The sequence below is a fragment of the Amborella trichopoda genome, chromosome 1 (assembly GCF_054954075.1).
Source record: "Amborella trichopoda isolate Santa Cruz 75 chromosome 1, AtrichopodaSantaCruz75HAP2 v2.0, whole genome shotgun sequence".
In the NCBI taxonomy this organism is placed as follows: domain Eukaryota; kingdom Viridiplantae; phylum Streptophyta; class Magnoliopsida; order Amborellales; family Amborellaceae; genus Amborella; species Amborella trichopoda.
In genome coordinates, this window is record NC_142336.1 from 8,131,474 (window position 1) to 8,158,565 (window position 27,092).

General features: G+C 36.6%; 1 protein-coding gene across 26 annotated transcripts in view; it reads right to left on the reverse strand.

Moving 5' to 3' along the window:
• LOC18442853 (ARM repeat superfamily protein) overlaps positions 1 to 27,092 on the reverse strand; it is a 74,330-nt gene that overhangs the window by 21,906 nt on the left and 25,332 nt on the right. For 8 of the 26 annotated variants that reach the window (XM_088860167.1, XM_088860187.1, XM_088860194.1 and 5 more), the window contains 13 exons: positions 23,473 to 23,571; positions 23,236 to 23,388; positions 22,804 to 22,899; positions 22,559 to 22,618; positions 22,311 to 22,432; positions 22,142 to 22,229; positions 16,109 to 16,213; positions 15,918 to 16,022; positions 15,787 to 15,839; positions 15,592 to 15,655; positions 15,352 to 15,486; positions 3,772 to 3,884; positions 3,554 to 3,647 (listed from right to left, as the gene is read on the reverse strand). In XM_088860167.1, coding sequence (XP_088716293.1) covers positions 3,554 to 3,647; positions 3,772 to 3,884; positions 15,352 to 15,486; positions 15,592 to 15,655; positions 15,787 to 15,839; positions 15,918 to 16,022; positions 16,109 to 16,213; positions 22,142 to 22,229; positions 22,311 to 22,432; positions 22,559 to 22,618; positions 22,804 to 22,899; positions 23,236 to 23,388; positions 23,473 to 23,571 — 1,287 coding nt within the window. The remainder of the gene's footprint in view (positions 1 to 3,553; positions 3,648 to 3,771; positions 3,885 to 15,351; positions 15,487 to 15,591; positions 15,656 to 15,786; positions 15,840 to 15,917; positions 16,023 to 16,108; positions 16,214 to 22,141; positions 22,230 to 22,310; positions 22,433 to 22,558; positions 22,619 to 22,803; positions 22,900 to 23,235; positions 23,389 to 23,472; positions 23,572 to 27,092) is intronic. The other 18 variants (XM_088860193.1, XM_088860221.1, XM_011628206.3 and 15 more) reach the window with 3 other exon arrangements.

Consider the following 27,092-nt stretch of genomic DNA (forward strand, 5'->3'; position numbering starts at 1 on the left):
GGATGGGAGTACCAAAGAAATATCAACATGACTTTAAGAGCACCATGAGTGTTTCTGAAACAAAAGCACAGGTATTGTTCTAAAGCATCATCTTTTATTAGCTTCCATTCTAGTCAGCGAAGGCATGTCAAAATATATATCTTTCAACCTTTGTATGACATTCCATCCTCCTTTATTAAAAAAACTTCAAAAAAAGTAAGAAGTATCTTTGAAGAAATAGTATCGCTCCTCCCCGGTTCTGTATGGACAGAACCTAGGATGATTCAATGTCCAAGTTAAAATAAACGAGAGCACAAACAAGTCCATCATATGGAATAAGTCAGTATGCAGAATGCGGCATATGTGGTTCCGTTGGACAGAACTTAGGATGATTCAATGTCCAAGTTAAAATAAACAAGAGCCCAAACAAGTCCATCACATGGAATAAGTCAGTATGTTGAATGACGGATATGCATAACATGTGTTTCAGCAAAAATGCAGCTTCATCTTCATTAGGCCTTATGGTGTCTCTCAGGAAATATGACCAATCCTAATACTATTACTTTTAATAAATTCTCATAAATCTATACAATGCCATATAGAAATTATATATGTACACAAACACACATGATTTATTATGATATATAATAAACATCTATTGTTAGTAACATATTAACAGGTGCTATAGAATGCTATGAAATAAATACTAAAATGCTTAAACGAAATTATACATTTAGGGGCCGTTTGGATACCTGAAAATATATTGTCTGTGAAATATATTACGGGCGTAATACATTACCTGCAAATGGATTGTCACTGCTTGGGTAGTATTTAGATGCAACTAGGGAAATACATTGCTATTGTTTGGCTATGTATGGAAAAAATATGAGAAATGCATTACCATCCAAATATGACAAATATGACTATGTTTGGCTAATATGATTAGACTTTGGTTTCAACATGATAAGTTATAGAAATAATATGATTGGAATAACATGATTTTATTGTGATAAGCGTTATTTTTATTTAATTTTTATAAAAGTCTTTCAAATGTCTCTCTATATATAATTTCAAATAAGCAATAAATTTATGATACCAAAATCAAAATCTTTATGGTACAAGTTAAAAAATGGGAAAAAGTTTGATTAGTAAACTAGAAGGTTTGGTAATTGCAGTAGAAAATTTTGAAGCATTGGAGGAGACTAAAGAGGTATCTTATTTCAATTGAGCTTTTACTAATCTCTTATGAGGATTATGTTGTGTAAAATTTTTTATTATGATTGTGTTGTGTAATTTCTCATCGATTACCAATTATTATTTTTATTATTTTTGTTTTTATACCATACCTGATGGCGAGCTACAAATTGGGGATAGAGGGATGTAGAAATTTTTTTATTATGATTTCAGTAGAAAATTGTCCCTCATCAAGTTCTACAACTGATCAAATCAATTTAGATTTCCTCTTACTTTCACTTACCATTTATTAAAAAATTTTGTTCAAATCAATTTAGATTTTCCCTTACTTTCACTTACCAATTATTAATTTTTTTTGTTTTTATATGAGAGTCAGATGAGGGCTACAACCAAATTGGGGAGGGAGGGAGGGATGTAGAAATTTTTTATTATGATTGCAGTAGAAAATTGTCCTCGTACACCTGTTCAAATCAATTTAGATTCCCCTTTTCATATTCCCTACTTTCACTTTCTACATACCGTAATAATCATACAATATAGCGTATATTTGAGAGAGGGAAATGTTTTTTTAATCGGGGATAAGGCAGAAAGACGCACGCAAAAGATTTCCAAAGATTACCCGTCAAACTCGTAATAGATTTTTCATCCCTCACCGCACGTAATGGATTTCGTTATTTTTGGAGAAATCTCAAGTAATCTCGGGTAATCTCTTTCCATTTTCTGACTATTAAAGCGTACCCAAACAATGTAAATGTCATATTTCCTTGTAATCTATTGTAGCATAATAGATTTCCACGTACCCAAACGGCCCCTTAATAACTAAAGTAATAAAACAATAATGCCTTGAGGGGACAAGTAACATACAGTACTCAAAAGCCAAGATGGTGAGCCAAATAGAATATCAAGGTAACTGTGCCTTCTTCACGTTTGAGAAGGAAACTACAAAAATGTTTTCCATAATTATTCAAAAAGGCATTCCTAAAGGCACCCAGCATAAACATGAATGAACCATTGAGGTTTATTTAACTCAGATTTCGAGCTGCACCTTGTTCATGGAAAAGAGGAACTTGGGAGATCCCATATCTATCAATGTCTGTCATATAGGAAGTCAACAAAAGAACTTGTGAGAGGAGCAATATCCTTGACATACTTAGAATCGACGGACTTCTGCAATTCCAGAAGCCAAAGCTCTTATTACCAGCCTAACGACTTGCTTAACAGGGTGGAACGCCAACTTGTTATGGAAGATGATTAGATCCTTTAGCCCATATAGGTTTGGATCATGACAAGTTGCTAGTGTCCAGGGCTTCCGATATGCCATTGTGACATCTCTGGTTCATCTTTTTTTATGCTTTCTAAAAAGCATTAATAAATATTTCTTACAAAAAGAGAAAAAGAATTTAAACATTCCTGACTTCAAGTCTCAACTATTTTCATGACAATTTGCAACACCAATATGATACAACTTTGCACCTACATACACAAAGGGATCTCTTTTTTCTTTCCTCTTTTACTTCATGATTTCAGACAACACTTGGTAAGTTACAAACAGGAGTCCATGAGTCCAAATCTGATGATAGCAAGCTGTCTGAAGAGTGAACTTGCACAGAACTGAATGAACTAAGTTTTCAGCCACAAAATCATAGGCTGACTTCTAAAAAGAGAAACATATGCTTCTAGTTGGCGGAACTATTAAAAATAACAAGTTCATTGCATCAGCAAAAATTTTAAGAACACTACTGGCACATCTTGAGAATTTAAAGACCATATGGCATCACAGTTCGCTGTGACCATTATTTAAATAATAATTTATTCAATAATTAAAAAGCTTAAATTACATCTAGTCAAACAATTATTCTGAGAATATAAATGACAAAAATAAGGAAGACATGTGAGGCTCACTGAAAGATATATCTAGAGAGCCAAGTGGGAATTGCGTGCACAAGGTCAAAGTATATACAAATGAGATCCTCATGCTCATGATACACCACACGGAGGTTCTAAAATCAACAATCCATATCAACGTAAAATTTATACCTATAACCCATCGTAAATAGGTAAACCATAGCAGAAAGCCAGATAACATTGCCAATTGCAAGAAATAAAAATTCCGAGATGTTAAATAATGGAATGCATAGTCCTCCACAAGAACTAAATTAAGAGAAGGGAGGGGGGGGAAGAAAATTAAATTGAAAGGTCAGAGCAAAATGGATGTCAAGATGCCAACATTTCAGAAGAATAACGACGGCAGTTTATCACTCAAACAATATACACAAGGATAAAAAAACAGGTAACAACACAAAATTGTCTGATCTGGCAAAATAAAAGAACCCTGTGACTTCCAAAAGGAGCAATAACACTCGTCAATATTTTGCCTAACCTCTGGTGTGTCTGTCCAAAGTGTTATGCCCTTTAAGAGAAGCGGCATATGTGTGGGATACAACCAATCAAAGAGAAGACCATACGTTCTACGGCTGGTTCAGACAAAACACAAGCCATCAAATATGCTATTGTTAAGCTCAAAAGATAATAACTAGAATCCATTGGAAGCAAATAAAAATGATCAACATCGTGATCAACATCATATGGATAAATAACCTGTTTGTTGCCATAGCTATCCCCCTAAGATCCCGCATCAGACCTATCAGTGCGTACTTTACAGTATCCGTGCGAAACACAGTATCAGGTGTTGACTCCAAATTCAAGAAAACCTAGACAAGTGAGACAATATCACAGAGCAGTCACATTTAGTCATTGGAGGTATCTCATATGTCAGAGCACAATCAACCATGTCACGAATGAAAGCTAAATTCACAGAGATTCTGTTCAAGAAGGTCATAAATTAATACATGATAAAACAAACCGATTGCCACATCTTGTCACTCTTAAAACCTAGAATATCACAGTCACACGTATGGCACTAAATGATTACAAATTATAATCCCTATACAAATTGAATCTCTATAAGAGACATATTTCTGATCGCCAGAATGAAAATTGAAAAAAGTATAACAAACTCAGAATTGCAAACATGCATACAGACAGGTGGCACTTATGATTAGAAGCCCACCAGAAAGAAGTTTTGAATATTGTCGAGGTGTAAATTTTTGGTGTGAGAACTTCAATGAACACCACAATATTAGGCAAATGTTATTTGGCAAGAGCTATTGATATCATACACATATGCCATCATTTGTTATATGTGAAAAATACAACACTTGTTATACACGTCATGACATTTCTCTAAAATTTAAACAAAACTCTAGAAAACACATATTGTACAAATTATAAAAAATATAATGGCTTTTTTCTAAGTTGAGATAATGGAACTGAATTGCATTTTTCAGTTTTGTTAATTATACTTTATATGTATCTCACAAAATAAACTGATATCATGTATAATAATGGAGGATCATGTCCACAATGTACACTTTCTGTCAGAAAGATACATTGATAATTAAGAGAGGACCAACAAAGCTCAAGTTGAAAAGGGTACAATGAATGCTACAACCAGAAGTCGCCGACAGCTTGATACCCATAGGCGACCCACATGACCATTCATCTAATACCGCAGATCCTGCAGCACAATTACAGAAATCTGCAACAAACCATACTCGCAAATCACCTAATTGTCCACCGAGGATCCAAATTCCAACGCATTATATTTCCATAAACTGTTAAAAGGGCCCAGGCGTCTGTCTGGGAGCTGCCCTTACCCAAGGGCAGACATGCACTCAAGGGGCAAAATTGTTATGTCCCCCGACTTTTAAACAAGGGAAAGCATTCTCCTAGCCTAGTTTTCACAGAAAACTGAATGGGGGAAAAATTGTTATTTTATTTTTTTATTCAACTTTAAAGGATGTATATTATAGTTTGCTTTTAGGGCATATTTCTAGGGTTTTTAGTTTTTAAGGGATTCAAGGATTTTTATAATTTTTTTTTATTTCATAGGAACTATTCACAAATACTATTCATGAGTATTATTCATAGAGGTAAATTTGTCATTATGAAATTTAAGTTTAAGTTATGATATATAGGTCATTTCAATCATTGTATGGACATATATAGCCCTAGAACATTGAATTGTAATATATAGAGTGTGGGGGGACTTGAGAGGGTCAACTACACAGGATTTTTAAAAATTGAAAAAGAGAAACGCTTAGGCTTTTAGAACCCTAGCTTGGGGTATGGAGAAAAAACCCTAGGTTTCTTCGAATTGTGCTTGTGTTTGGCTTGTTCCTTGCTTATTTTATTGTTTTCCTCAAATTTCCCTACATCAAAAACCAACCCGAATCCAAAGAATATAAATCTTATACAAGATTTAGAAGAAACTATTATAAAGAAATCCATTTGATTCGAAGAGGAGAGCTCCCAAATTTTCATGGAACATCAATGGAGGCTAAAAGAGGAGGTTGTGATGTCCACACTCAACAGTTTGCCTCAAAGATTAACTGAACATCATATGTATGAAATTCTGCACACAACACATTCGCAGATCTACAGATCAACACTACTTGAAAAAGAAAAGATGTAAACTTCCCATAAACTTTCATGAAGCTTTGCATTATGAAGGTTTTTGAAGTGAAGTCATAGAAATCATCTTATGTAGATTCTTCACTCTAGCCTCCATACCCTTGTCCAACACAACTGGACAGAGGTAGGGGAAACACATGGACATGTCTGGATTCTCCGCTCTAAAGAATCCTAAACAAAGGATTCTTGAGGATTCTCCACTCTGAAGAATCCTGCAGAAAGGATTCTTGAGACATATGGCCATGTGGAATCTAACTCATTTGGATTCCTCTCATGATGTGCCTGAATCCTCTCCCACAAGAATCCTGTAACATAATTGTTGGGTTTATGTGGCCTTTAAAGGCCTTATGAGTGTGTAATGAAAAACATTTATTATAGTGGAACATAAACTCAGTGGGAGTGTGGTCCCTCGAGGACCATACGAAGCAAATGATGTTTGCAGATACCGGACTGTGCTTGACGATCTAGGCCAGTCGGTTGGAAAACCCAAGGTATCTGGGCATAAAATATAAACTGAGAAGGGTTTTTGGGTTAGCCCTTGATGAGGTCGGAGCGTATGCCTAGATGAGTGAGCCGAGGGACTGTGTGACCCTTGTGTGTGATGGTAGGCCTACAAAGACGGGGACCAAAACCTCATCCATGATTCATTACACTGCATGCATATCGATAGATCGTTCAGAAAAGCCAGTTATCCACCTTTTGGGTGAAGCGTATGCATGTGCGAGAGATACCCTTATGCACCAAAGAGCTATGGTCGCATTAGATCGTAATGACCTTGACTCGTCTCTAGAGGAGGCTCTGTAAACCACAGACTAGGATTGTGACCCCTTGACTCATCGGCCAGACTTTGGAGACCCGCTAGTGAGCCCTTGCTTGAACTCTGGGTCTTGAAAAACACTGGGTCGGTTCGATAAAGCAAGTGTCTCCTGTAGTCCACAGTTGAAGGTGGAGTACCCCATAATTACAGATTGAATTCTTAAAACCCTAAGGATCCTTTTCCCATCATATTAATGTAATTGTGTTCATTTTATTATTGAAATGATTTTAGTTTTATTATTTAAATTTTTATGAATCTCTCAATATTTTATTTATGATTTTTGAACTTATAAAAATGCAGTTATTGATTTTACAAAGTTATAAAAAAATTCAAATATATATTAAATTGTTTTATTTAATTTATAAAATTTCATGGGAGCCCTTAGTGCACATGGGCCCACCGTGTGGCATGTGGGTGGGGCCCACATGTGCCACATAGGGGTGGCACACCCCACCCCTTCGCATTCCTTTTGATAGCTTTGTGTTCAAGTTATTTAAATATGGAAAGTGTATCTTATGACATATGGTCAATTTGTAATATAGTAAATATTGACCATATCTTATCTATTTAAGATAGTAAATATTAACTTGATATATTCTTATAGAATATATGAGATGGATAATGCAATTTTATGGAATGCATGATATCTTTAATGGATTTAATTTATTTAAATATCTTGATGGAAAAATGGTTTAAAGAAAGGGGGATAATAGTTCATGCACCTTCCATAATGTTGATAGCTCATTTATGGAATGGATGACTCAGATCTCTCACCCCACAAGTCACCTTGATCAACGGTCCATATTCAATCTCAAGAAAGAGGCAAACTATGGGAAGCCCTAAAGAAACCGTAGACCTAAATTTCACTATAAATAGAGGTGCTCACCCCATCTCTACACACATCTCTCTCTCCTCCTTAGGGGCCACGCTCCTCTCTCCTCTCAAATTTTCTCTCTCTAACTCTCTCTATAAAAGTTCCATAGGGGCACGCCCCAACCCTAGGTCTAGTACTCTCTCTCTTGACCTAAAGATACTAAGCGTTTGGGAAATCAAGGTTAAAACTTTAGTTAATTTTGGGGTTAGGGTTTTGTAGAGATTTAAGAGTGGTTATCTAGTTTGGCCGAAATTAGCTTTCTCGATTCGAGATTGAAGCTAGACCGCTGATCCCGCGCCATTGGATATGGTGACTCAGTGTGCGGTGTAATAAACTCGGTTGAGGTAATCTCTGACATCTTCTCTTTTACTTACTTGCTCTCTTTTATTTTTATATTCTCAAACATAGTATTAGGTTGAATTAATGGCATCAAGTGGTTGAGTTTTATTTTATTGTTGTGCTATTTTATTTTAAAATATTTATTGATTGTAACAATACCATCTGTAAGTGATCTTTTTGCAAAACTAAAAAGGGGTTATTATTATCATTAAAAAAAAAAAAAATCGTATTTCCTGGCAAAATATCACATAGGTCTTTCTTTCATTGGTATCAGAGCTGGTTTTACTTGATTGCCATTATGAGCCTTTTCTTATTTTTCTTTGCTTGAGAATAGAAAGGTATGGCTGCTCGTACTTTCATTTCAAAGATTCTGAAAGCCGAAAAGTTTGATGGGACCAACTTTGCTTCATGGAAAAGAAAAATCAAATTTGTGCTCTATGAGGAAAACTTGCATGAGGTCCTCTTTGAGGACCGACCTCGTCGTCCAATTGACGACTCATCTTAAGAAATCGAAGATGAGTACGTCAATTGGAAGAGGAGGAATCTGAGATGCAAACACATTCTTTTATTTGCCACGACTGACTCATATGCTTCTGAGTATCAGTCAATATATACTGCAAGTGAGATTTATGATAAACTTGAGAGAGAGTATGTTGAAACCTCTATTATAAAGCAAACCATGGCTATGAGGAGGTATAATGAGTCAAAGATAGTCAAAGGTACCAAGTTTGCAGATCATGTGCACGTCTTTCGCGTGCTAGTCAGAGAGCTAGAAGACAGGCATGAAACCCAATGAATCTATACAAGTGATTCATCTTATGAATTCACTTCCTAATTCAAGGGAGACTTTTACATCTTCCCTCTTTGCTAGAAGAAATTCACCAAAAGTGGAGGAGCTCATTACGACAATCAAATCCGAAAAAAAGAAGAGAAATTCAAGGCAAACTCCAAGGGATGCTGCACATATGGTAAAATCCACCCTCTTTTAAATTTACGAAAGGAAAGGGAAGAAATTATTTTGGGAAGAAAAGAGATTTCAAAAGGAGAGAAATAACGGAGCAAGGAGAGACTCAAACTTGCTTTATTTGTAAGAAGGTGGGCCACATAGCCAATAGTTCTCGGTTCAACAAATCTGGATGGACCAACAAAGAATTGGCATGTGTGGATTTTGAGTCTATGCTGGCCGACCCCAAGGGAGCCTCTTGGTGTCTTCACTCAGGGGCTACGGCCTATGTCACAAACACCAAGGATGGTTTTCGTTCTTTCACTCCCATGGGGCCAAGACAACAGCATATTTACATGGGAGGAAATCAGACGACTGATGTACTTGGAGATGGAGATTTTGAGCTGAAACTGAAAAGTGGGAGCAGCTTGATCCTAAAGCAAGCACTTTATGCTCCTGTTATGAGGAAGTGCTTGGTTTCGATTCCTAAGATGTCTATGGCTGGATTCATAATCACTTTCATTGGGGAGAAAGTGGTAGTAAAAAAGGGTAAAGATGTGATCATGACTGGATGACTTGTAGATGGGCTATTTACTATTGAAATAAAAGAGAATGTTGCTTATGTCTCGTCCCCTAATGAATTGGATGCTACCCTATGGCATATGAGGTTAGGACACATTAATATCAAACGAATGGAAAGATTGAAAACGGATGGGATTCAAAATTATAAAGGAGATTTATCGAAAGTGTACGAGTCTTGTGTACAAGAAAAATTAATAAGAAAAATACCACCAGGGCAAAAAGAGCTACTAGCGTATTCATTCATAGTGACATATGTGGACCTATGAATGTGACCACCAAAAGTAGAAAAAGATATTTTATCTCTTTTATAGATGATCACTCGCGATATGGCCATGTGTACCTTATTCATGCAAAATCAGAAGCCCTAGAAAAATTCAAAGAATATAAGGCCAAGGTCAAGAATCAAACCAACCTGAAAATTAAAATCCTTAGAACCGATAAAGGGGGAAATATTCACCTGAACTTTTCAAAGAATTGTGCATTGAAAATGGAATCATCCATCAATACACCATGCCTTATACTCCTGAAAAAAATGGTGTAGCTGAGAGAAGGAATAAGACCTTAGTGAAAATAGTAAGGAGTATGATGAGGCATGCAAATCTCTCCTGAGAGTTTTGGGGAGAGGCCGTATTAACGGCATGTTACATGCTTAACCGGACTCCCACAAAAGCTACTCCACTTACTCCTCACGAAATTTTCACAATTGTACTCCCTCCCTTGAACACCTGAGAGTTTAGGGCTGCTCAGCCCATGTCCTTATCCCACGTCAAAATAGAACCAAATTGCAACCCAAAACTGTCAAAACCATTTTCATTGGTTACCCAGATCATGGTAAGGGGTATCGATTCTACAACCTTGAAACAGGTGCGGTTATTGAAAGTCGCGATGCTCACTTCTTCGAGGAAGAGTTCCTTGAAGCAAGGGTGAGTAGAAAACAAGTCGATTTTTATGAGGAAGCCAAAAACAAGAATGTAGTTCGAGACCCTAAACCTGAAACTTCTAAACCAACCCAACCTGATCTTGAACTCCCTAAAGAAAATGAACCTTTACCTGAACCAAGACGAAGTAACCGAGTCTGTAGACCACTTCTTTACCTAGAACATTTTGTCTACCTTGGAGAACATTTTGATAAGGTTGGGGAAGATCCAGATTCAGAACGTAGAACTCGCCGTGAAGCCTTGACCTGTCCTAAAAGAGAATACTGGGTAGAAGCCATGAAGGACGAGTATGCTTCCATTAACCAAAACCATGTATGAAAATTAGTACCTCTATCTCAAAAGCGTAAAGCCATTGGTTGTAAGTGGATTTTCAAGAAAAAGTTGAACTCTGAAGGGAAAATAGAAAAATACAAAGCTAAGTTGGTTGCAAAGGGTTTCACCCAGAAAAAAAGGATAGATTATTAAGAAACTTTTTCCCCTGTTGCCAAATTTCCATCCATTCAAATCCTTATAGCTATAACAGCCCATTTTGACTTTGAGGTTCATCAAATAGATGTCATTTATAAATGGGGACTTAGAAGAAGAAATTTACATGACCCAAATTGAGGGATTTGAAGAAAAAGGGAAAAAAAACTTAGTATGCAAATTAAATAAATCCCTTTATGGCCAAAAACAAGCATCGCAATAGTGGTATATAAAATTCCAAGACACCCTTGCTCTTGCAGGGTTCTCCATAAATAATGAAGATTATTGCATATATCAAAAGGTCAGTGGGAGTGATGTGGTCTTTATATTGTTATATGTGGATGATATGCTAATTGTTAATAGCTCAATTGCCCTAGTAGTAGAAACGAAAAATTTCCTTGCACAACACTTCGATATGAAGGATCTTGGAGAAACTTCATATGTGTTGGGCATCAAGATAATAAGAAACAGGAGAGAGAAGACGATCCAACTGTTCCCAGCAACCTACTGCAAGAGGATACTAGAAAAGTTTGATATGAGTATGTGTAAGCCCATTTCAACCCCAATTGACAAAAAGACGAAGCTTAGTAATAAAATGTGTCCTACCGAAGACATGGATATAAGAGCCATGGAGAGAGTCATACAGGAGTGCAGTTAGGTCCCTTATGTACCCCATGACGGGAACAAAGCCTGACTTGTCCTTCGTCATGAGTCTGGTGAGCCGTTTCCAAAGCAATCCAGGAGAGGAGTATTGAAAAGCAGTAAAAAGAATTCGTAGATATTTAAAGGGAACTATGAACTATGTGCTCACATATAAGGGCGGAACTGAAATAGCAATAGAGGGATATTCAGATGTAAGCTATCTCGCGGATCCAAATGATGCGAAGTCTACATCTGGGTATGTGTTTATGCTTAAAGGGGGTGCGATTTATTGGGAGTCAAAGAAACAAGATATCGTGGCTTTGTCCAACATGGAATCCGAGTATGTGACATGCTGTATAGCAACCAAAGAGGCCGTGTGAATTAAGAAGTTTCTTAATCAACTTAATTTTTATCCTATACGTTGTAAGGCAGTGCGAATTTTCTACGACAACACGGCGGCTATTTGTGTCTCTAAACAACCTCGGTTTCATAAGAATTTCAAGCATATTAAACCATACTTCTATCACTTGAGAAATGAGATAAGATTGAAAGAGATAGAGATCAGCTATATATCTACAGATTTGCTGGTTGCAGACCCTCTGACTATAGGAGTTGTCCCAAATATTTTTGTAAGACATGTGAGAGAGATGGGAATGAGATAAAGTAAGAAAGAGAGAATGTAAGGCCTTCAAAGGCCAAGTGGGAGATGTTGGGTTTATGTGGCCTTTAAAAGCCTTATGAGTATGTAATGAAAAACATTTATTATAGTGGAACACAAACTCAGTGGGAGTGTGGTCTCTCGAGGACCATACTAAGCAAATGATGTTTGCTGATACCGGACTGTGCTTGACGATCTAGGCCAGTCGGTTGGAAAATCCAAGGTACCTGGGCATAAAGAATAAACCGAGAAACATTTTTAGGTTAGCCCTTGATGAAGTTGGAGCTTATGCCTAGATGAATGAGCCGAGGGACTGTGTGACCCTTGTGTGTGATGGTAGGCCTACAGAGACGGGACCAAAACCTCATCTATGATTCATCACACCGCATACATATCGATAGATTGTTCGGAAAGCCAGTTATCCACCTTTGGGTGAAGCGTATGTATGTGCGAGAGATATCCCTATGCACCATAGAGCTATGGTCGCCTCAAGTCGTGGTGACCTTGACTCGTCTTTAAGGGAGGACCTGTAATCCACAGACTGGGATTGTGACCCCTTGGCTCATCGGCCAGACTTTGGTGATCCGCTAGTGAGCCCCCGCTTGAACTGTGGGTCATTGGAAATACTGGGTCGGTTCGATAAAGCAAGTGTTATCTGTAGTCCACAGTTGAAGGTGGAGTACCTCATAATTACAGATTGAATTCCTAAAACTATATGGATCATTTTTCCATCATATTAATTTAATTGTGTTCATTTTATTACTGAAATGATTTTAGTTTTATTATTTGAATTCTTATGAATCTCTCAATATTTTATTTATGATTTTTGGACTTACAAAAATATAGTTATTGATTTTACAAAGTTATAAAAAAATTCAAATATATATTAAATTGTTTTATTTAATTTATAAAATTCCATGAGGGCCCATAGTGCACATGGACCCACCGTGTGCCATGTGGGTGGGGCCCACATGTGCCACATAGGGGTGGCACGCCCCACCTCTTTGGATTTCTTTTGATAGATTTGTACTTAAGTTATTTAAATATGGAAAGTGTATCTTATGACATATGGTCAATTTGTAATATAGTAAATATTGATCATATCTTCTCTATTTAAGATAGTAAATATTAACTTGATATTTCTTGATATATTCTTATGGAATATATGAGATGGATAATGCAATTTTATGGAATGCATGATATCTTTAATGGATTTAATTTATTTAAATATATTGATGGGAAAATGGTTTAAGGACAAGGGGGTAATGGTTCATGCACCTTCTATAATGTTGATAGCTCAAATCCTCAACCCACAAATCACCTTGATCAACAGTCCATATTCAACCTCAAGAAAGAGGCAAACTATGAGAAACCCTAAAGAAACCCTAGACCTAAATTTCATTATAAATAAGGATGCTCTCCCCCCATCTCTACACACCTCTCTCTCTCCCACAAACTCTCTCTCTCCTCCTTAAGGGCCACGCCCCTCTCTCTCTCCTCTCAAATTTTCTCTCTCTAACTTTCTCTAAAAGTTCCATAGGGGGCATGCCCCAACCCAAGGTCTACTACTCTCTCTCTCTCTAAGGGTTTGGGACATCAAGGTTAAAGCTTTAGTTAGTTTTGGGGTTACGGTTTTGTAGAGATTTAAAGGTGGTTATCTAGTTTAACCGAAATTAGCTTTCTCGGTTCGAGTTTGAAGCTAGACCGCTGATCCCGCGCCATTGGATGTGGTGACTCGGTGTAGGGTATAATAAGCCTGATTGAAGTAATCTCCGGCATCTTCTCTTTTACTTGCTCTCTTTTATTTTTATATTCTCAAGCATAGTATTAGGTTGCATAAATGGCATCAAGTAGTTGAGTTTTATTTTATTGTTGTGCTGTTTTATTTTAAAATATTTATTGATTGTAATAAAACCATCTGTAATTGATCTTTTTGCCAAAATAAAAAGGGGTGATTATTATCATTATAAAAAAAAAAAAATGTATTCCCTGACAAAATATCACATAGGTCTTTCTTTCAATAATAGTATATATTCAACTTTTATTTATTTTAATTTTTTTCAACCCTAAACAATGAGAAGGGGTACGCATCTCAAATCTCAAGTTCAAAAACCCTAATATCTCCTTCCCACACATTCAAATACTTTTGCAGCGCAACTTTGCTGGACCTTTGGATTCTTTGTTCCCTTGTAATGAATATCATATCTATTGGACTCTTGCAATTTTTGTTCAGCAATACACCCACGTTGTAAGCACTAGGATTTTAATTTTTCAATCAATCATGCTCTTGATCTCGTTGTATATGTGTCTAAAACATATTATATTAGCCTATAGGCCACCATTGCACAAGTTCAACTAGCCCCATTTTTTGCGTTGGGTTTATTTTTAGGGCCATTTTTTTCATATAAATTCTCTTGACCGTAGTGAATGTCCCAATAAAAAAAACTTAAAATGAAAACGGCTAAAATTTGGTTTTTTTCTCAAGAGAATGAATATAGTGCATTGCCAGCCATTTGTCTTGGTGCATATTAGATAAAAAATTAGATCATGATTTCTTTTCTTTCTTTCTCTCACTTTTTTTTATCTTTTTTTTAGGGGGGGAGTGTTCAATCTAGTGTTTTTGGGATCATCCCAAAAGAAAAAATGACCCTAAAAACATACACCTAACACCAAAAGCTCACTCTCTCTCTCTCTCTCTCTCTCTCTCTCTCTCTCACACACACACACACACACACACACACACACACACAAATCCAACACCTTTGCAGCTACATCTAACAATTACACCCAAAACCATATCCAGGCAACATAACATAGACCAAATCAAACCCCACCCCCCCAGCCCCCCCAAAAAAAAAAAATCAGTTTTCGACCGACTTATATAGAGGTGGCCTGCCCGTTTTTTAAGGATTGGATCAGAATTTCCATAATCTGACTTCTTTCCCAGTAATAGCAATACTAAATTGTGCTTATTTCTCTCCTCTACTTTTGTTTCTAACCTCCCAATAGCTACATTTGTCATATAATATATGGTATACAGAATCCTATTAAAGAAAAAATGGCCAGTCAAAAACTATTCTATTAACCTATGTACCCATTGCATTTCTAGGTTTAAAAGTTTAGATATTATAATTTACCTCAATGGTGGATGGTTAGCCATACTGTTTTATAATAAACTTTTAGAGATTATCAACTAAAATATTATTGAATATGGATTCTCCAACATGTAGATAGGGCTATAATAGCCATACACACACATAAAAACATATATAAAAAAGATGAAAAAGTGCCGATGGGGAGAAAAGATGAAGAGCTCTACCAATGAAAGAACCATCACAAATAACAAAACAAGCAAAGGGAAGAAAAATATGCAATTAATTGATTGACCTGCAAAAGTGCATCCATGAAAGTTTTGAACTTCACGGGACTGTCCTCCATGAATATCAACCAGCCAATGGTGTAGTAAAAAGTTGTTCTACTACGTGAGCATTTGTACTCGTCAAGAAATGGAAAATTCTCCCTCTGTAAATGAATGTAGTGAGAGATTAAACCCATTGCTTTTACGAATACTAAACAAAGTTGGGTATGCAACACAAAAAACAGAAGGGCAAGGGAATTTATAATTACTGTATGATGCCCAATAATGTACTTGATAGTATCCAACTTGAGAAGCAGTTTTCCTGTCATATATCTGCACAGCTTATAATATTATTTATACATGAAAAATAAGATGCAATGAAATCATACTATATGTAAGGCATAAGTAAGCTACTCAATTCCACATTAAGCAGGAAATTATGGATCCATGGCCAAGAATCAGACCCTGAAGCCAGCTCCAAGAACAGAGTTAAAGTGTGCTCAATAACCTCCTCACACTGCACAAGGATCATAAATTAATTGATGCAAGTCGAAGACATAATCAAAATACCAAGAGTGCTGTGCAAGACATGTACCTCTGTGTAGCACTTAAGATTTGTAGCGATTTTCCCAACAATGACATTAAGCAGCACAAGATGATCGTGGAGACCTAGAAGCTCAGATAGCCGAGCATACAACTGCTGTAACATAACAGAAAAGCATCAAAAGAATGTCAACAGAAAAAAATCATGTTATCACAAAAAGCTAAATGGACTTATATATTTACCTTTGATGAATGCATTGCCTGATCACCAACATATGATTTTCTGAAATGCTGAAAAAATGTAAGTATAGCCCGATCAAGCCTTTGCTTACTTATTTTATCGCACCTCTGTAAAAAAGAAACATATCAAGAAAATGCATTTGTCTAAAATAGAATTCACAAGGGAGGACACAAAAAAGAACAGAATAAAACAGAATTTGTAAAAGAAGATACATGGAACAAGTCACTAATTATTAAAAAAAAAAAAAAAAAAGTCACTAATAGAGATAGAAGAAGCCCATGGCCATTAGTTCGGTTGTGTGACACATGATTTTTATGCGGTTCAAGAGTTCTAGCTTTGACAGTCAGCATTCCACAGAGGGTGCAGCGTTGGATAGATTTGCACCAAGGTACAGATATAGCCTTGATCAATGATCTCCGAAAGTGAAAGAAACAAAATTTTGAGAGATCACTACAAAGTCGAGACCTCAGCCAACCTCAAAACCACCTCCCATAAAGATTTCCCTAAAAGGAGCTTGAAGCAAATCCCAACTGAAAAAGAACTAATCCTTCATGGCTGCACACAAGGACAAAACTACTAAGCAACTGCCTTCCAAACTGTGGATTTATGCCCTTTCAATTGGCTCTCGACTTCAGTTGGAGTATTAGAGTGACATGAAGCTAGGATCTTGAACCACTGGGACCAAGAGTCATGGACCCCAATTATGTCATGAGGAGGTTTTATATATGGGAGGTACCGAGAGGGTTGAGGGTTACCTTTAAGTCAGGGTCGTTTTTTATGTTTGTGCCTCATGACTAAGCAAGGTTTCAAAAAACTCTAGGCGGCCTACCTGGTGCCCAACACTTAGGCGGGCGCCCAGAACCTTCGGCACCCTGTAGTTTTTTTCACTTTGGGGGTTTTCATATATTGAGGGGTTTTTTCTTCTTTTTTTCACTTTGGTGTTTAAAAATAAACCGCATAACATTTTTATATAGCCTTGGGGGTCAAAATGACCCCCATTGCCATTTTGAGCAATTTAAAAAAACGAAAAAGGCCTTACGGCCTTGGGCACCTGCCTAGCTCGCTTGGGTGCCTGCCCAGGTACATCCGCCGGCGTAGGGCCGCTTGGGTCTAGACGTGCAGATTTTTGGTCCAAGCTACCTAGGCGCCAGGCGGAGCATTTTTTAAAACATTGTGACTGAGTGATTGGCTGGGGTAATACGATTTATGTACGAGCTTGATGACTAAAAGCCTTGTATGGGAAGCTTAGCGCCAATAGAGGACATTGGCCTAAATCCCTGATTGCTACAAATCTTCTCGTAGCATGTGCATGTATAGTCGCGATGCAAGGGAAGTCGCTCTTCCAAGGATCCACTGGATAGAGCTATGCACATATGCCAAGAGAGGAACCTATGGCATGTCCTCTAGGGGGTGCGCCTGAAATCCGATTAAACTTGGGGATTCAGAGTCGCACATCGGTTTAACTTTGATAGGCTAAGATCATGAGCCCCTGATTATACACTGTGGGTCATGAGTCTGTTAAGTCCATAGTTGTTGGAAACGCCTGAAAACCCAAATCATTTCAGGAACCGGAATCGCGCTTGGCTAGATGTTTCCCCTTTGTAAGAATCCTTGTCCGTACAATAGGAATCGCTGGGAACGAGATTCCTAATTTTCAAGAATCGAGTATCGATCGGAATAGGTCCAAGTTTCATCCACATATGGAATCGAGATTCCGGCCTCCTTGGAATCGAGGTTCCCATCCCCTTGGGTTCAACACTCCAAGTATCAAGTTTCATTAATATGCGGAATCGAGTTTCCATCATTTATGGAATCGAGTTTCCGACATATGCGGAATCAAGTTTCCACCATATATGGAATCGTGTTTCCGACATATGCGGATTCAAGTTTCCATCATTTATGGAATTGTGATTCTAACATATTTGGAATCGAGTTTTCATCATCTATGGAATCGTGTTTCAAGCATATTTGAAATCAAGTTTCTGAACTATATGGATCAGAGATTCATGCTAGTTTGAGATCAAGAATTACAATAGTGGAATCGAGCTTCAGACATCACTTGATTCAAGTTTCTAACATATGTGGTACATAGATATGTTGCTGTGTAGAATCGTGATTCTAACATATTTGGAATCAAGTTTCCGAAATATTGAAGGGGTGAGTTGGTCAGGTGTCACTGGGTAGACTTTTTAGACATTAGGAGTACTGCAATACTATTTAGGAAGTGTCTGGTGTCATTGCGTAGAATGTTTAGACATCAGAGGAGTTTGGGTTTTCTCAAGCTCAAGCCATGACAGTGTGTGGTATAGGGCCCATAGGCAATGTCGCAGCTACAATGCTGCATGTTGTGCATGAAGGAAAGATGGTGGCATCGACAGGTGTTAGTGTATCATCTGAGGGGAATGTGGCGCCCCTTCAAGAGAATGAACTATCAAATTTAAATATTTAGAGTTTTAAAGTACTACTACTAACTACTAAATATGATGGTGATGTCTTTTGCAGGTAACAAAGGCGGTTATAACTTAATAACTATCGGAGCATTTGAAGTTTTGGTTTTTTGGAATAGATTTTTGGAACTGAGTAAAAAAAACATTACTAATAACCATTTTGCAATCGGTTGTAAAGCACTAAGCAATGTTGCAAGGCGAGACGTGGTGCAAGTTCACTTCAGCAATTCACATAACTATGAGCAAGGTAAAGAAACTATAGCAGTTTCCATCAACGTAAATATAAGAAACATAATAAAGATAATTAAAAAAGTAACACAACCTCATTAAATTCCTTCTAAAATACATGCTTTATAAATAATAATACCCCCTTCTAGTACACATGCCGCCTAATGGTATCATCTTGGACCTTAAAGCATGATAACCACTAGAAAATAAAGCATTACTTTTGTGGTTATTATTTACAAGAAACCAATGTTTTATACGATGTAGATGATTCAAAACCCTAACGAAACGAGCTCCATTACATGTAGAATCATGTATCATTTAACATGGAATCAAGATTTAAACCTCACTGGAAGCCAGATTCAATCTATTTGGGAGCGTCTACCCACAATTAGGGGGTTCAAGTTTCTCTAGATCTGTTGGATCGAGATTCCGAAATTTAGGAATCGACATTCCGAAACTAAGGAATCAAGTTTCCTTAGTTCCGAAAAATGTTTTAAAAGAAATGTTGAACCGAGATTCTGAAATTAAGGTAAGAAGTTTCCTTGGTTCCGAAAATAGGTTTTCAAATATGTGAGGAATCGAGATTCCAAAATTAAGGAATCGAGTTTCCTATGTTGCAAAAAAACGTTCCCACCTAGGTACGGAATCGAGATTCCGAAATAAAGGAAATCGAGTTTTCGAAGTTTAAAAAAACGGTTTTCATGGAGTTTCCTTAACGGAAACAGGTTTCGGAACCAGAATCGAGGGCTCCGAGGAGAGATTACGGCAACTATGGTTGGGTCATTTTGGGAGGGTGGCTTCGAATTCTGATTCTAGCTTATTTGTTTTGATGATTTAACTGATTTTTATGGATTTATGGGATTTATTCTGAGCAATAAAATCCGGTTTTCGAAACTATTCCAAGGTAATAACTAACAAGGTCAGTCCCCCCACACAGGACACCCAAATGGCCAAAGGGCGTCCACATGCCAACCTCATGGGGTCCCACATCCCCCCCCCCCATGTGGAGATGACGTGGGGCTGACGTCAACCCCATGAGGGTACCCCCTTGTCATTTGATTTATTAATTTTTTAAGTTATGAAGTGTTGTATTTTAGAATTTCCAAAAATATTGAATTTTTGAAAATTAATTTAGGCACATTTTAAATGCTTAAAGCAAGTGGTTGTGCACATATGTGGAGAGTTCTAGAAGGGGTATAGGGTTTGTAATAACAAGCCTAACCGTAAGGGCATAAAAGGAAGGAATTTTCAAAGATTTATTTTGCTAGAAATTTTATTAAATGACCATAAGGGCATACCTCCATCTCGCTTTTAAGCTTTATTAAATGAGAAGAGCATGGCCATTTTGATAACAATGAAAATTGGAGTGAATTAAAGGAGGATAAAAGTGTTTAAATCTATACCACACATATTGATGGCATGATGGTAGATGGTGGGCTAGGATCGTGCCTCTCTTTGTAGTTTTTGTAGATAACATGAAAGGCCAAGATTCATCATCTAGAAGCATCTCCACACTTGAGGCTTGAAAAGTTATAAATACCCCCTTGAGTCACATTTCCTCACACATGAGATCACCTCACAAGTTTTCCCTCAAAAATGACACGCCCCTCACTCTTCACTCTCTCTTTGGTTGGCACACCCAAATCCTTCATCTTCTTTCATTCTCTCTTTAAAAAGCTTCTTCATGTTATGAGAGAGAAGAGCTCATTTGAAGGTCTCATGCGACTCCATTAATAGTGATCAAAACTCAAGTATTGGATGATCTAGTCTTCAAGCCTTCAACAAGTGAGTAAGGTCTTCCAATTTCCATTGATCTGGTTACTTTCCCTTTGCTGTAAATTCTCAATTACAACAATTTTTCTTCCCCCTTTGATGATTAGATCTTTGCTTCTTTGAATCGTCACAAATCTCACTTGATCCATGTAGTTTAAAGCTTCATCCATGCACAATTTGAAATAGTTTTCCATGAGATTTCTCCCTTGAGTTTTAGAGTATATTTCTCTGAGTATTTTATGTTCGTATCAGTCTCTTAGATCACCTTCATGTCTTCTTAAATTGTTAATTTTACAAAGATAAACTATGTCAAATTTTCATGAGCCACTTTGTGAAGAAACTTGAACCGGTTTTGCTTTTAAAGAGCCAGATTTCTCCCACGAACTTTCCATTTGTTTAGATCTTTGAATCTCTGCAAATCCTTCCATATTTGAAGTGTATATCAGTAAGATGAGTTTCCCACTTTAGTAGATGATGAATTGGCCCAAATTTGTGATATGCCATAACATCTGGCACATAGCTAAGACCCAAAGCTGTAAACCAGGCACTCGAGAGCTCCGATTGGCTTCCCATGGTCATACACTTTATACTTGAGCAATTGTTATATTAACGTAATGGAGATCATGTTGTGATACGTTTTCAAGTGTCGATTGATGTATAATTTTGTTTTGTAAGTTTGTGCAGTGCTGAATTTTCAAGAACACACTATTCATGTGTAGTTCGATGATCTCTCTTTATAGCTTGTCATGTACATTTATAAGGGACCTCAACAGAATAGTATCCTCTCTTTTTAGTGTATTTTGAAGTCATTAAGTCACTGTAGTTACAGTGACCTTGCTGTAATTTCATTTTGGAAGTTGTAATTCAAGTGTATTGAAGAAATTTTAAATTTGTAGTGGCTAGTTCTTTTCTACTTTGTAGTGCATTGCAAGAGATTCGGTTTCTTATACATACATACAAATCTTGACTATTTACCCTGAGGGAATTCACTTACTCTATTCACCCATAAAAATGTTGCAACTCATCCTAAGAGGGCACAATATGCCTTACAACAAGTTCTAACCTCTACCGGAACCATAATAAATTCATGATTGAACTTCCATAAACTTCAGAAACAATTATCATTCAGGAAAGCAACAGAAGCAGATTCACTTCAGAGGAAAGTCCATGCACATAATCTTTCTATGGAACCACAGATGAAATGCAACAGAACAGAAGATAAATTTGGTATAACACGAGGTAGAATAGCATATTTAAAGCTCAATCACTTACTCAGCACTAGAAATCTAATGAACTGGGAAAGCTATTACACAATGTCAAAACGAAAGAGATTCAGAAGAATGCAAGATTAGGTAAGGTAGGCCATGATTCAAGAGAACCATGTCAAGCAACTGAAACACAATCAGGAAGGAGAGAAAACTTGGGTTCACAATAGAGCTACAAAATCATCAAGCAATACTAGAAATAAGCATGTAAAGGGGAAATATGTTTGGAAAACTAAAGCTTGACAACCACAAAAAATAATGTGAAAGTTTTTCAAAATACAATATAAAGCAATAGTGTTTCATCGACTAGTTGTTTTTATACCTTAGTGTGCAACCCGGTATCTGTCACATTTATCAACTGAAAAACTCGTGCCGCAAGTTCTGCATCAATTAGCTCTTGTGGCTCTGCACTGTACAAAGAAAAGTAAAATGGGGCATCATAAATTGCATCCGAAATTTCACAGCTCCAGCCACAGTAATGCATTGTTTACCTGCAACCAGTGGTCTGTTTGATCTTGAAAATGGCAGCTATAATATGAACAACCCAAGCCAGTTGTCCTTCCACCACAAAAAGATCATCTATATCTCCAGTAGATGGCAATCTGGCTCTTTCCTGACGGTGCATTGATCAAATTATCATCCAATACAAAAGATCCCGAAAATAACCGAGTAAAAAAATATATTTTTCTTAAGTACTCAAGAAAATAGAGGATCTGAAAATAATTCAATGTAATTGTACCGTGTATGACTGCAGAATGGGCTCCAAAAGCTTAATAATATATAAGCTACTGCCTTCATACTGCAATTCATGGAAGATAGCACATGGATCCAGAAATCAGCATTACAATTAAGAGGATACCAATAAAGCAATTATTGTAATTGGCTAATACTAGGCCCAGACATAACTAGGCAAGATAATGGAAGTCATTTGTTAAGCTTCAATTGCTCTAAAAGAACAAAAAAAACAACAGAAAATGTCCCAACCTGGAATCTGCAAAGGTATGGAAAGCTATCAAGTTGGTCCTGAAGAAGTTCAACGTTATCCAGAGGGTCTTCCGAGAGATCATCAAGTAATGCAGCCTGTCATTAACATATTAGCAAACACAAAGAGACGACAAAATCAGTATAGGAAAGAGAAAGCAGAAATGACCAAATTGAGAAGTTGTTAACACAGGTTAAAGTCAAGCAGCAAATATAAAGTGATGAACCTGCACTTTATTTATTTATGGGAAATTTATCTAAATCGACCAGATGAAGTAATAACATTTTGCCGAATTGAGACTATTCCAACTCAAGACTGTATTTTTTATAGGTATTTTGAAATTAAGTTAAAAGATATGCATAAAATGCTAAATTGTTAATCTGTTGTGGGTCTTAGATAAATTTCCCTTTATTTATTTATTTTAAGTGACGAACCTGCACTGAACTGAATCTAGACGCAATAAAACCTTCAGTTATTTTGGGCACAAATTCATCTAGCAGGCTTGGAGTGTCGCTTTTCAGATATGGCACTGATGTAACTAGTCTGGACCAAAGCCCTAAAAGGTAATACACACTGCTGCTGGCCCACTGAAAAAAAATAGCAAACATGAAAGCTCTCAATTTCAGACAAGATGTAACATATCAAAACATAAAATAGTGAATAACACAAACCTGCCATGACTGCAAAGACCTTGACGTGAACTCCGCTACTAATCTAATCCAGTCACTGTAGCCTTCCACATTTACAAGCTCGGATAACTGAAAAGAACACTATAACAGTTCTAGATTTTCAAAAACTTATGAGTTAAACATTTTTTGCAACAGTAGGGATAATAATAAAAAGTTTACAATAATCAGAATAGACAAACAAGCATGCAAATTGTTAAGGTATCATATGCATCACATTCCAACAGGTTCCCAGTTGAAAGCATGAAGAACAAGCACAAGAAATACTCCCATCTTGATGCTAAACCAAGCACATCTACAGAACCATTCTTGAAGAAAGTGCTACAAGAAAGCCGAGGCCACAAGTCAGGCCTAGAGAAATCCTAAGGGATTGTGTTATTCCAGAGTGCAAGAGCTGTGACACAACAAGGTCTAGGGACACTCAGCAAACCAAATGTGGACCACCTCGGAGCAAGCCAGCAATAGAATAAAACCATTACCAATTGCTAATGTTTCTTGTGGGAGTTTCTAGCAAAAACAAATCACTTCACTGAGAATAGGGATTTGTGATCTATGATGTAATTAAGATATCGGAAATTCAGGCTATATACACATAGGTCATAAAAAATGCCTCTACTGATAAAGGCCACATAGGTCATCAAGATGCCGCGTTAGTATCATTTTTATTCTTTTTGCTCTTTTTGTATTTGCATTTAATATTAATAAAAAGATTGTTATCAATCAAAAATTTATAATAATCATCAACAGATATGAGCTGATTTTTATAAGTCGATATTACAAGAAAAATATGCTGAAACTCGTATACATAGTGAAACTTCCAATCCCGATAGACTATTGTTGATTCTCAGTTCATTAACCACAATCTATCAAGTCAGTCAAGAAAACTGCAGCCACATCTTGCTCCACATGTCATCCAGTGTAATTTGATATAGGTGCATCTGCCTTCTTGTCCTCAGGTGCAATCCCATTTCAACAATGTCACTTATCCCTCAATCTAATGCTCAAGTTGCTTAAGCAAGCGTAGGCATGGTTAGAGAAGCCATCGGGTAAACCAGATACTGACATCCATCCACTTGATACATTAAAAATAGAGCCATGTGACCATACGACTTGATTTGTAGAATTCTTTTCTTTTTGGAGATTTAACTTGACCTCTATAATAAGACCGGGCAAGTCCACACTAATCTTTTGTTTTATAATTTGACATGCATGAGACAAATCATAAACCCTAGCCACAACCCCTCAAAGACCTTCAAGGTTCAAGTCAGGATCAATGATATCCACTTCTTATCCACCTACACATCCAGTACTACTCCACAAAACTTTCCATTTTTCCCAAAATACTTTAAATACTTGAAACATTTTCCAAAACAAATAATTATATCAAACCAAATAAAATTAAATATTTGTGAGACAACTTTGTTCCAAATTATTGGGGCACCAACAAAAGGTTAAAGAGCGGTTTTAGCTGGAAAATCTCCTGTCAAGTTAGATCAAATTACAGGTGGTACAAATCCACAAATACAGCACCTACGTGTTTTATACAACATAATCAAATTTTTAATTTACCCTGAAAGTCTTTTATTTGGTTATACCTGCCTCTTAGAATTAAATCGATGTTGTAAGACTTAGTATTTTAAAACTCAGAACTCGCCAAAATCAACTTTGCTCGAGCGCGTGCTGATTTTTACAAGAGTTCAACTCACCATCAGGCAGCTTTGGAAAGAATTGCCCAAGTTTTTACAGGACTCGCCACATTGGTGATAAGACTTAGGAGATCTCCCAAGTTTTGAGTGAGCTGCCTAAGACCTGTTGAGTTTTACAGGCTGTACAATCTTCTCAAAAAGCGCAAGTAAATCTTCCATTTCTTGTTGCATATTTTAACATTTAAGAGAGTAGGGGAATCCTATGCCTATTTTGAATTTACATACCCCTCTCATCAAAAAAATTAAAAATTGAAAGCCCCGAAATAGTAATAGACAACAGATTTTGGAAATTTATTAAGAAGGGTTTGCGTCTTGACAAGAAACTTCATGAGCAATTGACAAAGAGCATCCAATCACTAAGACACAATATTGGACAAACAAATCAATCCAAAAGCTCAGGAGGAGTTTATTTTCAGTATTTGAATCTTTCGCCCCAGAGATTGTAAAAAGGATCATTTCCATCGAAACAGATTTGGAGATCTGCTACCCTTCAGTTACAAGGTATCCGTTTCCTTAGTTTATTTTCCATCTCGTGTTATTTTCTACCAAAAACACCATATCTTTAGAAATGTCTATGGATTTATTTCATGAATTTACTAGTTACTTTCTCTTTTAGCAATTTCCCATATTTAGAATAAAAAAGAAACAAAATACCAAACATAAAAAAAATGATTTAATATTTTGTTACTTTTTGAAGAAACTGGACTTTGTGCTCAAGATGTTTTACAGTATCGTTAGATCTATGAAATATCATCAAGATCCACTCGTGTTTGCATATTTAGCAATCATTCAAAAATTTAAATTTCAAAAGAATATAATTAAATCTGAGAAATAATTTCAGTTTCTTTATTATTTGAACAAGAAGCCAATATTTTCCCCCAAAATTAGTAGAAACTAAAGAAATTATAATTCTACTATGGTTTTCTTAATTTTCCCATTTTCCTCATATTTTTCCTATGGTTTTTTGAACTTAACATAATACTAAAAACTAGCATAAAACTCACCTAGTCAACTCACTTCGGTCACCTGGTGAGTTCCACGGCAAGTCTAAGTTTCAAAACATGGAATGAAGCCATTATTCACTATTTAAACTTCAGATGATCAAATGTTCAAAGCTATCCTGTAATGTTTCTCTGTGTTTGCCTTAGGAATTCTCAACGGGGAAGCCGATGGACAATGCCACATAGTAAAAAAAAATGTTCTATTGAGACTACAATTGAGGTAATTGGCATTAATTTGCTATGCCTATTATTCCCGCCCTATCAAAATTAGATTTGCATCTCTGGCACTTACGAATTGGACACTTCACTTCAGATAGAAGTAGTGTTACTAGAATCAGACCGGCCAACTAAACAATAAAGGGTGTAGTCCAATCAAAACTAGTTTGACCACTTGTCGAACAAACCGGACAAGATTTTTAACAAATAAATAAAAATTAAGTATAATAGATAAAAAAATTATGATATATATTATAAGAAAGTCCCAAACCTTATTAAGCCTGCCTAACCGGTTAAAACAAGCTAATCTAACTAGCAAAAAACGGTCAAACATTAGTTTTCAATCAAATTTGATTTCTTATTTGGACTAGACAGGCCAAGGCACCGGTTGGCAATCCAACGTCGGACCAGCCAAACCGGTCCAGTCTTGATAACTAACGATAAAACCATGCAAATTTTTTGACTTATAAGGATTTGTTCCTTTCAATGTTGTCAATGAATGTTAATAATGAACTAGATTATAGTTTAGAGAGGCTAAATAATGAAGCAACTTTGCTAGCTACTGGAGTAAAAGTAGATCTTTTCGTCCACTTTGTACATGGACCTTCATCTATTCAGACTATTCTTTCAAAACCATAGGTTTATTGCCACTTTTTCTTTGAGATGAAGCCTTCAGATATTT